The 12,513-nt window shown below is 47.0% G+C and overlaps 1 protein-coding gene across 1 annotated transcript in view; it reads left to right on the top strand.

Moving 5' to 3' along the window:
* T265_11589 (hypothetical protein) overlaps window positions 1-12,513 on the top strand; it is a gene marked incomplete at both ends in the record, with an annotated part of 66,147 nt that overhangs the window by 36,061 nt on the left and 17,573 nt on the right. The window contains 5 exons of the mRNA XM_009178278.1: window positions 1,810-1,930; window positions 2,032-2,300; window positions 4,283-4,403; window positions 7,337-7,728; window positions 12,270-12,398. Coding sequence (XP_009176542.1) covers window positions 1,810-1,930; window positions 2,032-2,300; window positions 4,283-4,403; window positions 7,337-7,728; window positions 12,270-12,398 — 1,032 coding nt within the window. The remainder of the gene's footprint in view (window positions 1-1,809; window positions 1,931-2,031; window positions 2,301-4,282; window positions 4,404-7,336; window positions 7,729-12,269; window positions 12,399-12,513) is intronic.

Genomic DNA, 12,513 nt, shown 5'->3' with positions numbered 1-12,513 from the left:
AGCAAGCGGGATTCCGGCCTGGTAGGAGGTTGCATTGACCAAATCTTCACACCTCGTCAGGTGCTAGAACAACGCCATACGTATAAGCGACCCACAATGCTAGTATTCCTGGATTTCCAAGTCGGCTGTTCTTCTTGACACGCTTGCTCACCAAGGAATGCCTCGGAATTTGGTGAACATAACAACCTCTGTTGTATTCCCAGACTTCCGGATGTATGAGAGTATATGGCGAACTCTCTAAATCTTCCGTACAAAAAGCATTATCCGTTGGAGATGCTCACTCTACATTTTTCTTTAACATCGTGATCGATGGAATCATGAGATGAACGCTGGAAGGTCCCCAAAACCCCGGCGTTCAAAGGCCTGTAACTAAAACTTTGTTGATCTGGAATATGCAGACGACGTCCTTCTCGTCCTGGAAGAGGAGGAGAGGTGCCCGCAGAATGGGACACGTCAACTGTTATTCCGTCCTTAAAAAGGGTATGCGGACGATGTGCGAAAATCACCCTGGCATCAGCCCGGTAGCTGTAGTATCCGAGGTGCTCTCTGGTCTTATCCTTTAAAGATTGACTAAACGCAGTGAGAGACAGATCTGTGGAAACCAAGCTGGTTTCGTCCTGCAAAAATATGTGTAGATCACATCTTCCCCTTCCGACACTGCGACAATGATACTGCTTCCAGCAACCAACAGTGGTGGTCGTTCTGGACTCGATAGCTGCTTTTGATTCTGTGGACCGTCAAGTACAACGACAGTGCCCAGAGCAAAAGTGTCCCCCGTAAATTACTGACCCTTCTTGAGGTGCCATATGCCAACCCCTGCGGATGTGTGAAGGTCTACGGGAAGCTCTCGTCTGAGTTCACCACATCAAGTGGTGTCAGGTATGGCTGTCCTATTTCACCTTTCCTCTTCAACTTTACGACTGATACGATTATGGAAACCTCACAACTAGCCTCTAATGCGTGTGGAGTCGAAGTGCTCCCGAGGCGTCTGCTCACAGATATCGATTACACAGACGACGTAGCTCTTCTTTGATTTGACGCCGAGGTAATGCAAACGGTATTTAATGGCTCAAGGTTTGGCATGTGCTTTACACCTGTAATGTTTAGTGTTAGTGCAAGACTGCATGGGCTCGAAGCCTAACCTGATGTTTCCCGATGAGTCGATTTAAAGGTATACGAGTTTGTCCACCTGGATAGCTGTTTCAGTCCCTGTCGTCTCGCGAAAGATGATATTTCCATCCGATTTGCGATGGCCGGAACAGCTTTTGCGAAACTGCATCGCGTGTGGTGTAGGTGTGGCATAAGCTTATCCGTCAGGCGTCCAGTTTACAATGCTTCGGTGCCATGCGCATCACTATACGAATCAGCAACGTGGCCGCTGCACACCGAAGACGTCAAGACTATCAGCTTTTGACCATAGGTGTCTTCGGGGCATTGTCCGAGTCTGGTGGAACACCGGGTCAGCAATGCCGAAATACGTCGAATGGTTTTCGGAAGAACTCACCCGCCCATGATGGATGAACTGATCACACCCCATAGGCTGCGCTGGCTTGGTCAAGTACTGCATATGCCAAGGGTCTTTTTCGCACAACCATGCGAAGTGTGGAAACCAGTCAGAGAAGGTCAAACAGTGCCTTGACAGACAAGTGTGAAGGCCATTACCAACAAACTCAGCTGCGTTGGTCATTACCATCTCCCTGGACAGGAAGATATTGTCAGACATGGCCCAGTCGTGCCCTCAATGGCGCTCATGCATCCAAGCCATTGCCTTCGGTGCATAGCTCCCTTCCCAATCTCTCCAGTTAACAGTCCACTGACAACATTGCATTTACGCATCAATTACGTCAGCTCCCGCCTCCAATGCGCAGCTACCTACCACACCCCTCCAAATCATCGATGAACGAAACTGTGGCTGGTAATGATGATGATGGTAGGTAGGCGAAGTGAGGCTCATCATAAGTAAATCTTCCTGAATCTATGGAAACGCCGAATTTGGCTACCATGAACGTTCTTTTTCGTATGATATTGCAGCTAGTCTCAGGCTTTTTGTGGCTCACGTCGTTGCTTCGAACCTCTTCACACACTTTAGTGCAGGCGTGCACAAAGACGCCGTTGATTCAACGATTGTCAACGAATCTCGAGTGAACAAACCAGTGACAGATGCCCATGCTGACACCGGTGTCCATCTGTTGGCTCCTTTCAACTCCGCTTTGGGTCCGTCACCGCGGCATGCAGCGGAGTTAGGGACTCTTCAATTGCCAGACGCTTCGTCTCTTGTTGTTCAGTGGTTATACGAGTTGGTAAGTATTGTTTCATGTATGGAAAATGTTTGTCGCATTATACGATAACGTACACATCTAGTCCAAATTGGAACTGATGAAACAACTGGAGACTGGGGCTATAGGTCAGTTCGAATGCGCCATGGCGGACGTTTGAACTAGAGTCGTCGAAACTGCAAGCAGTTATGACCCTCGTTAAGCTGCTCGAGCCTGTACAAGGCTGAATGATGTGTATGTGGTGCTGGACTCTGGTTTATGCATCATTTCAGCTTTGTTTATTCATGGAGACCAGACTAGACTGGCCTTCAAAGCAATGGTTCTCTCTCTCTCTCTGTCTTCAGGAATCCGACCTTCCTGACACTTATCAATAAATCCCCCATCAACTTCTCACCTTTGCTGTGATTATATTGTATTCACTATCGAGTCTTACAACTACCTAGGACGAGTATTAAGTCTGTGGGGGGCGAAATGGACTAAGTGGTTAGAGCGCGAATTTACTGACCGGAAGGTTCGTGGTTCGAACCTGCATCTCGACTTCCCCTGTCTAGACTAGGGCAACCTGGCAGTACCCCAGCTGTCGTGCCTCCTACGTGCGGCATGGCAGCTGGGCACCGAAAGGGCGCTTAAAGGATATAGTTCATGTGCACAACCTTTTGTCTTATGCAGTTCCCCAATCTGCAGGAGGAGCTCGGTCCAGTAGTGTGCTCCTCCATAACCGCCTGTGGATGATACGAAGACCCCGTGATCCTGATATGTGATTGAGTAGGGAACCATTCTCAAAGACCATAAAACATTGATTCCAAGCAACGTTTTTCGAACAGCTGTGCACTTTTTGGTCTTATAGACTGTGGATTGTTTATTCATTTGAAGAATCCTAGCTGAACGTTTGGCAGAGGACTACATGAGTGACTTTGTCTTCAGAAACGCCCCAAGAAAAACTAGAATGACTTATCCCCTACCCACCGAGAAGGTTGTCAGCACGTACTTTGGACTCCTTAAAAGTCGTTTTTCACATTATATGATATTGTCAAAGCACGTGATGCAGATCAACCATGTTCTTCTGCTTCGAACCTGTTCATTTTCGCAGGTTAGTTACTCTTGTTAGATTTAGCGATTGCACTAGAATAATCAGTTGAGAAGGATTTTAAGTCCTTTTGTTGTTCACGTTTTCTGTTAACTGGCTTTGGATCCTGATTTTTCGGAGCTTCTGACGTGTCCCGGTTTGCTGAATCTGGTTAAGCACTGCTATGTCGTCTTCTACGTTGATTTGTTCCAAAATCCCAGGCTGATATTCGATTTTAGGCACTTATTAGAGGGCTCGTGTTCCGGGACTGATAACACCTCGGAATAAAGTCAGTCGAATAATCCAGCTGTCTCGTACAAACAGGTCAAACGGGTGCCGCACCCATGTAACTGATACCAAAATCATTTAAACACAAAGACACATTGATAGCTTGGCGCACCACACAATAATGTGCAAAACCGCACCTTTTTTTATTCAACGGCGTCAATTGGCCTAATTTGTCCCATCCGTCCCATTGTGTTCTATCTGGCTTCGGTCTCTTCGCCTTGGTCAAATTTTGCATGTTGTAGAAAATCCTTGCATAATAATTGTCCTCTCCGAAAGTGGGGTCTTGTGATGTTTTTGGTTTCATGAACCTAATAGCGTATCTCAATGTCAATAAACACAAGCAACAATGTATTCTGGTCCGTTTATGGAACGGAGGCTTGACTGTCTTTTGCTAGGAATGGGTTTGCTTTAAGAGGCAACTGCGTGCCTGTCGGGTGTCTTCGGTAGACGTAACCTTCGGTACAACTATCGCCGTTCTGTTCGTCCATCGGTAATGCCTTGAGTAAACAGGATGCCCAATACCCAATGCTTGTGACGTTAAAGTTTGACTGTTTATCTTTCAGGTTAGACTAGCCGATGCAAAGTTAAGCACAACCGAATTTGAACATGCACGAAAGTTGAAACGATGGGCCATTTTACTTCCAACTTTCAGGTTGAGGCAGGTCACGTTCAGACTGTGTGCACTGCCCTATTGGCTCTTGGCTCTGAACGTTTACGCATCACAGAATGGATTACTGAGGCACGCATCTCCAGTTGGTTCATGGCCTATCTGGGTGAGTATTGCGCACATACTCTGTGGGCTTGTTCTGCCACTGGATATCGTTACCTCCTTCTATGCTGATATCCGACCATATCCGTGCCTTTGTCCTACCGACAGAACTGCTTTCTCGTTTTCGCCTGTGGACCGTTTGCGCCAGGATTATCAAACAGTGTGGCAGTTCCAAAGGTGGCGTGGACAGCGTTCAGGTGCAAAAAGATTTGCGACGTGTCATGGCAATGCAACCCGCTATTCGACCTTTGTGTCGACTAAATAGTGAGTTTCTGGAGGGATTCTCTCTTCACACCGTTTGTGTGTGTGAAGATGAATTTTTGGACCTAGGGCTCCTATTTTGTACCTCATGAAGTCTTCAGCTATGTTTACTGCCCTCTCACTAATCTGATTATTCAAACACTTTATCAAGCTACTTTACGCGACATTTTTGCTCCGTAGAAACCTGTATTCCGCAGGTTCGAATTTATTGACCCTTCAGCTCCACGAGTGGAACGACGGGCGGAGTTGACCGTGATACGAAAACGGCTTCTCTCTCCGTTCAAAATAACTCCGCACCACTGGACGAGGTAGGCCCTACGAAAGACACACCACAGCTTAGCTGTGACCTTGACATAGCGGCCGAAACTGAATTAATCTGCGGTCTCGCGAATTAATCGTTCGGCTGTAACATCAATCCGGTGCGTAGCTGCCATGTCACAAGAAGGAAGCACTGCCAGGTTGTTCAATCTTAGACAGGAGCAGTTGAGGTTGGTTTCGAACCAAGGACCTTCCGGGTGGTAAGTTCGAGCCTTAACCACTGAGCTATTTTGTTCCACTTTCCCACGAACTACTCTGGATGGAACTTTGTCCCAAAAGTTCGACTATTCTAGGACTCTGATAGTGGGTAACCGGTCCGTATGCTACTATCCTGCTACGAGATCGAGTCATTCGATAGAAGTATGGACACAGCATCATATGTCCCCCGGACAACCCCAGCATTCCCACCTGGATGGAAGTAGTGGTGCTGCCCAAGGCTAGTTAGGAGCCCTAGGAACCGTGCACTTCGGCCATCCGACGGTTGACAGTCGTCGTCGACAACACAACCAATATGGTCATATTTTGCCGAAATTTCAATGGCTTCAAGCAGGCTCCCTCAGAAGTCGCTTTCTCTCTCCCCTTCTCAAGTCAGATGTTAAGTCACAGTCTAAGGCCAAGATTCGGAAACAAAATCCTACCTTTTGCAACCGCCGTGTGAGTCAACTGTCCAAGGTAAAGTACCTCAAGCAGGCTTCTGCCATCACTGCACTGACGACGTCCCCTAGAATGGTAACGAGACGCTTGCAAGCCAACTGCCACATGATCAACAGTCAATAAATTGACCCGAGCTACCAATATTTAAACATACTTCCAAAGGGCCAGCTTACATTCAAAACTGTCGCTGCTTTTGGAACACGTGCACATTCTTAGATCACGATCGTTTCCGTTCGATCAAGAGGACACTCATTCGTCAGTATGGCAGTTGCTGCATGCAAAGTTGAGCTCTCAAAGCAGTCTGTCAACAACAACCCTCTAGACGGCTCTCGGGGCTGAAAGAAACCAATCGGCCAAATGAAAACTAGCCCGAAATTTACGGTGCGATGAATTCAACGTTTCACCGTACGCACCTCATGATACAGTCACGGCTCGACTCATCTTAGATCTCACAACTATCCGTGCACCTAACCTTGGCAAGAAACATGATCTTATCAGGAGGAGAATACGATTCTTCGAATCCTGTTGAACCACGGTTGACCCGCATTCTGAAAACCGAGAACTGATGACTAAAGGGGTCCGAGAAATCGAAGAGGCGACAGTAGTTGAACTTTATTTGAACTTGTCCGCAACACTAGGCCAAGGAAACTGCTGATCAGTGTATCCATCAATGAGGAATGTAACCCTGCAACTTATTCCAGTTCACTTCGTGTGCCTCTCCGAGTAAGACATTTCGAGTCATTCAGGATAGCTGTGGTTAGGGCGTGACTGACCTTCATAGGTTTTGGCAACCTGGCAGTACCTCGTCTTTTGTGCTTCACCAACAGGTTGCCTCGGTTAAACGGTTTTTGCTTGTTAGTATGGTCACAAGTCATCTTGGCTCAGGCACCACATACAACGATGAGTGCACTCGCGGGTCCATCGTGGGTTGTGAACCACTGGATTTCATCGGAAGGCAAGGTTGAAAAAGCTGCAAGTTTTAAGGAGAAACAAAGCACCCAACCATGAATGTCTTACTCAGTTTTTTAAGACGGCGGATATGGCTTATTCATTTTGACTGGCTTTGTTTTCAACGTAGCCACACTTCTCCAGTTTTCATAGTTCAAAAGTCTTGGAGTGCTTAAAACTCTGGGGAGAGCATTCCTCTTAGTTTATCACCAAAAGTGGTGTAGTCGATCAGTTATCGAAAAAAATGCTTGTAGTGTTGGCTACCTTCGGCGGAAGCTTTTTTCTGGCCAGATCTTTTGGATCATGTGTGTGTGTGTAAAAAATATTGCGTCACCTGGCCAAGATTCCATCTCAGTGAAAAATGCTCCCAGTGGTCTAAATAACGTTGCCGCGGTTAAAAGCTATTAGACACGAAACCAAACATCTGACCTGTACAGTTTTTTTTAAAGTGAACACTCAAATGTTTTCTTGAACTTTCATAAACGTTCTGTGGATATTAGACAATCATAAACCAGCACTGCAAAGTGTTTCCATAATTTTCGTAGGAACCTTCCGCCTCCGTCAGATACGGAGGTGAATCCTGGCCACAGGACAATAGGCTGCTTGCATGCTTCATCCACACTGTTACACTGGTTTGACCTGTTCCCTTATAGGTTGACCTAGAACAAAGTTGCCGTACGTATTCCCGGGCTTCGTACTGACCTCTCCACCCTTCGTAATAATTAACACTGATTTCTTGTTTGTATCTCAACGCAGCGGAGGCTGAATCAGATACCTACAAGAGCACAACCATGGGGCTCTCTGACAGCAAACAGGAGTCTAGTATTCGAACTCGTTGGAAAAGCGGTAGTACGGGTGGAGCCACAAGTCTGCTCAACTCCACATCAATGAGTGCTCTGGCGCCAGACGTTTCTTCGGCCAATCAGACCTCCACCACATTGTCCATTCATTGCGGTCGCTGTTCGAAACGTTTTGTTGCCACTGAGGCGACCCAGCTGGCTACCGGACACGCCGGTTGGGCTTGCTCACGGCACGCGAGCACAGCCGACGCAATCAACGCCACATGCGCTTTATGCCACCAGACAGTTCGTGGATTGTTTGTTTGGTGTCGGGGATGCAGCCACGGCGGCCATTTGGAACACATGCAAGTTAGTGCACATTGGAACACAATTGAAACCGTTAATTTGACACCGCTTACTTAGAAGAGAGAACGGCTAGGGGCACTGACACTGCTGTGGTAGCGACAAAAGAATTTCAACGCACACTGATAATGCAGATACAATCTAGTGTTTTGCCTGTTCGTACGATCTTCCATATCCGTTATTATCCTGAATTTCACCGTATTTTTATTGGCATCCTTCCAAAAAGGTCGGTTTTCACTAGTAGTTGAACTCATTCAGGTGTCTTGTTTATACTACCGGCCTAAATGGCTGATAACATAATCGTTCAGCTGTAGCACCCTTTCAGTGCCTAGCCGCCATGCCACACGAGGGCTGGAATACTGTCAGGTTGCTCAAGCCTAGACAGGGGAAGTCGAGTGGAAGAGGTCGGGTTCGAACCACGGATCTTCCGGTTAGTAAATTCATGCTCGAACCACTTGAGCCATCTTGATAACATGCACTCCTATGAGATTTGTTTGGCAGGTCGAGTTCACGGATCTTCCGGTTAGTAAATTCATGCTCGAACCACTTGAGCCATCTTGATAACATGCACTCCTATAAGATTTGTTTGGCTTGTTATAACACTGTAAGAGGCTGCACTCATTAAAATCAGTGTGGTTCGAGTATCGCGTTAGTAAACTGCCGGACTCGTGGATGGGTACCGCCGCTCAGCCGGATGATATGGGACATAATCCTATCCTAGCAACAACGCTTTTGACTTGGGTAGATACGCCACATACATCATTGATGAGTACGGGCAACCCTCCGACTGCGAGGAACTGTCTGATGACACAAGTAAGCCATAAGCTACACGGGAAATCGGGGGACCGCAACTACAACACGATCCCCAAGTAGAGGACTGCGCCCACCTGATGAGCCCCCAGAAGGGCAAAACCGGTCGTGGCCTGTCGAAGAGTTTTCAGGAACCTTGTGAGTAGTGTCCTTTATGAAAATATACTGCGATATCTCGAATATCGTGCCAACTGAAACATCAGGCGGTCTGTGTGCGGCACATTCAGTTGTAGAATACCATAAACGAGAGATTCAGTTGAGTTTCTCGTGAAAACCAATTTGAGTGGCAAACAGTCCAACTTTGGTTCAAGTGGAACATAAGGTCGGCGGAAACTCGGGGACTGCGCCTACCTGGTGAGCCCCAAAAAGGGCTTAACCGGTCGTGGACTGTCGAAGAGTTTTCAGCAACCTTTATGAAAACTCTCCGACCAGTTTTCTCGCAAGGAAACACACTTTGATGTTTCAAGAATCGTACGAAGATTGAGACGGCCTTGTGCAGCACATTCACAACGCCACCATAAATGATTGATCTAGTTGGATTCAGTTGAACCAAACAGATGCGCACGTGAGTGTGTTTCGCGGCGCTCGGTATTCGCACAATGGAATTGCGTTTTCGAAAGCTATGACGTGTCCCTGATGGACTAAAGCAGTTGGGTAGTTGAGTTCAGAGTACCAGTCCAAACTTCTGAGCCCCATTTAGGCATCCCGGTGGCTCAGCGATGCTGGGAAATCATTCCACCAGCCTTTTCCGCCAGAGGTATGATTGCTCCAGTGGACGATAAAACTTGGCGAGCTGCAGAAATATGAACGGAGATTAAAATGGTTTTTGGCTTGAGCACATATGCAACAAAATGCAACATTTTGACGCAAAACGTTTTGCTCCACTCGTAAAGGTTTTGCAGCCGGGATCATTGTGCGGCTAATGGGCGCCGTATTTCGAGTTTTTTTGCTCCACTGAGGTACGTCTTCTCAGTGCACAGAGTGCCTTTTTCCATGTAGTCATTTGTAACCCCTGGTCAAAACCAGTGGTCCATTGGTGGTCATCCTTGCCCATAAGTCGGAATACGACTATAATTTTGTATTTCATACCAACGTGAAGCAATTATTGTTCAGACTATTCTATCTCACAAATCGAATAGACAAGAAAAAAATCGTTCAGCTGTAGCACCCTCTCGGTGCCTAACTGCCATGCCACCCGAAGGTTGCACGAGGGCTGGGATACTGCCAGGTTGCCCAAGCCTAGACAGGGGAAGTCGAGAGGCGGAGGCCGGATTCGAACCACGGACCTTCCGGTCAGTAAATTCGCGCTCTAACTACTAGGGCCACGTCCGCCCCGAATATACAAGAAGTAACATCAATGCCATCATTTGCACCAAACGGGTTGACCCTGCTCTTGTGATGAACAGCTTGATCCGTAAGACAGCTAAAAGCTGAGAACTTTAACGATGAGACCTGGCCAAGGAACTGCACAACCATGTGTGCCTCCTTGAGTAGTCACACTTTCTTTCACACGTCTCGGATGGTCATTTGCTCGTCGCCCAAATCTTCAACAGTATTTGCCTAGGTAGCATTCCTGGTTAAGCACGATTCCGGGTGAATCACCACCCTGAAATACTCACCCTAAAAAGCCTCGAAGTTCATTTTTCCCTTCCATGGGATCGTCATGACATTAATTCCAAATTCCGAACACAACGGACCACTCGTATTGCTCTCATTTCCTTGTAGGCGTGGCTCAGCAGACGCTCGGAGTGCCCAACCGGTTGTGGACATCGTTGTGAATACGGATAATAATCCGATAGCAGCCACTTGCTTCCCCGTCGATCCTTATTAATATCCGCAACTTTCGAATGTGATTTACAAGCGCATTAACTTGATATCTTATATTGCAATAGAACGTATTTTTTCTACTGTCCAGTTCGTCCTTATTGATCATTGGGAGCGTTGAACTATTTTCTAGGTGTAACAGAAATTCTCCAGTGTAATTCAGAGCAGGCGAATGGACGTTTTAATATAATACACGAGCCATGTGGAGGCGTACGTGAGTTGGTATTCCATGTGTATCGATCCACCCACAGCACTGAACGGTTTTTTGGTCTGAAGGCGGTTTTTACTCGCCATCACTTTGTGTTCTTCCGCACCTCGGCCCTCTACTTCCCTTAGCTTACAGGACACTGGTTGTCGCAGCTAAACAACTTTCCCAGTCAAACCGTCCAGCTGTAGCACCTTTTCGGTGCCTAGCTGCCATGCCACACGAATGAGGCACGAGGGCTGGGATACTGTCAGGTCGCCGAAGCCTAGACAGGAGAAGTCGAGAGGCAGAGGTCGGGTTCGAAACACGGACATTCCGGTCAGTAACTTCGCGTTCTAACCACTTGGGCCATCTCGCCCCCGTTTTCAAGTCAACCCTGCACTGATGGTGTCACTTCGATTGGAGATGAAGAGTTTGCAATCCAACTTGTAAACTAGGTGAACAGACCAACAACCAATCAGCGCACATCGCGAACGACTTTCCGATTGAATAATTACCAGTGGATGGATGAATTCCTTTCAGTGCGGAGTTGTTTATTAACGAACAAGAACTAAGCGCTTACAATCCATTAGACACGAAAGTGAATATCTCATCTTCACAAAGTTCCTGAAAAGTTAACGTTCTCAAGCGTTCCCTTGAATGCGTAATCCGTGCTCAATCAAAGAGAATCTGCGAAGCAGTTTTCAAAAGATTCGAATGGTGGAGCTATTAATAAAATGAGGCAACAGCAGTTTCCCTTTTCTAAAACGTAATCGCTTGATTCCTGATGACAACCGAAAAAGCGATACGTCATGTATACCTCGCAGTCTAATGAATGTATCTTGCGGATGGTCTGTGATTCAGGTTAAAAGACCTTGTCACCAGTATATTCCAGTTCGACGATCAGTGTGAGATAGGTCATCTGTTGCATGGTTCATCAAGTTGAATTGTCAAATCTGCTATCCATGCGCGGGAGGTGATCGGTAATCTATGGTGCAAAGCACGACGAAATAGGGTTGTCAAATCGTTATAAACGAATGAAACCTCCCAGAGAATTCCCTAAAACTTGGTACGGAAACTTCTCCCAGAAGCAAACTAGTCGACATAGAAGTTCGGCTGTCGCAGAAAACCAAAGAATCGGTTGACCCTCAAGATGGGGACATCCCTTTATATGAAGCTATTTTGACCGGATTGAAGGAGAGATCACTCTAACTGCTGACGTCGTCACCAGGCAGTTGTTAGTTTGATGAGTGAATTTCTTCGCACGTGCTGGAAATTCTATGGATTCTCTTAACACGTCCGATTAGGTCATTTCTTACTGATAAGTCTTGGTGTCTTTGAGTGTATGAGCGCTTTTCGGAGCAGCGATCACGATGTTCGCTATGCTACTTGAGCATCGATCACTTATCTGATTTCCCTCAGCCTGAACAGTCAACAATCGTAGATGTTTTCATACACAACAGTATGCGTATTGAATCTAACTTGACCTTATGATGGTCCCTCCCCATGCATTTGTCTAATCCACTCTCCACTTGCTTTGCTTATCTGCACCTCCCGCTCAACTTATGGCAAAGGCTGTCGTCTCCGTGCCTGAATGTGTGTAGCTGACCTACTTACCCACGCGCGTTCGTGAAGGCTGTCGCGTGCCTGAATGTGTGTAGCTGACCTACTTACCCACGCGCGTTCGTGTCCCGTTTTCTGAGCATGTCTTGACTTGTTTCCTTCCCAGTTCCGTGTGATCGCACGGCCACAGAGAATCACGAGACTCGTTGGACGGGACTACCGCAACCCACACTACTGGGCCAGCATTCTGCTCACCGTTGTTCTCGTGTGCGGACGTTGGCACTGCACTATGCTGGTCAGTGACAGACTGACAGACTTGTTGACGCTGCCAACGTGGACAATTGAAGTTTGTTGTATACATTTGCTTACCCTTGTGTAAATAGTACCGTAGAATTTCGAACCCAGTTCTT

Source organism: Opisthorchis viverrini (assembly GCF_000715545.1).
Source record: "Opisthorchis viverrini unplaced genomic scaffold opera_v5_528, whole genome shotgun sequence".
Classification (NCBI taxonomy): domain Eukaryota; kingdom Metazoa; phylum Platyhelminthes; class Trematoda; order Opisthorchiida; family Opisthorchiidae; genus Opisthorchis; species Opisthorchis viverrini.
The sequence above is the reverse complement of the archived record's forward strand: the minus strand, read 5'-3'. Positions and strand labels throughout refer to the sequence as shown.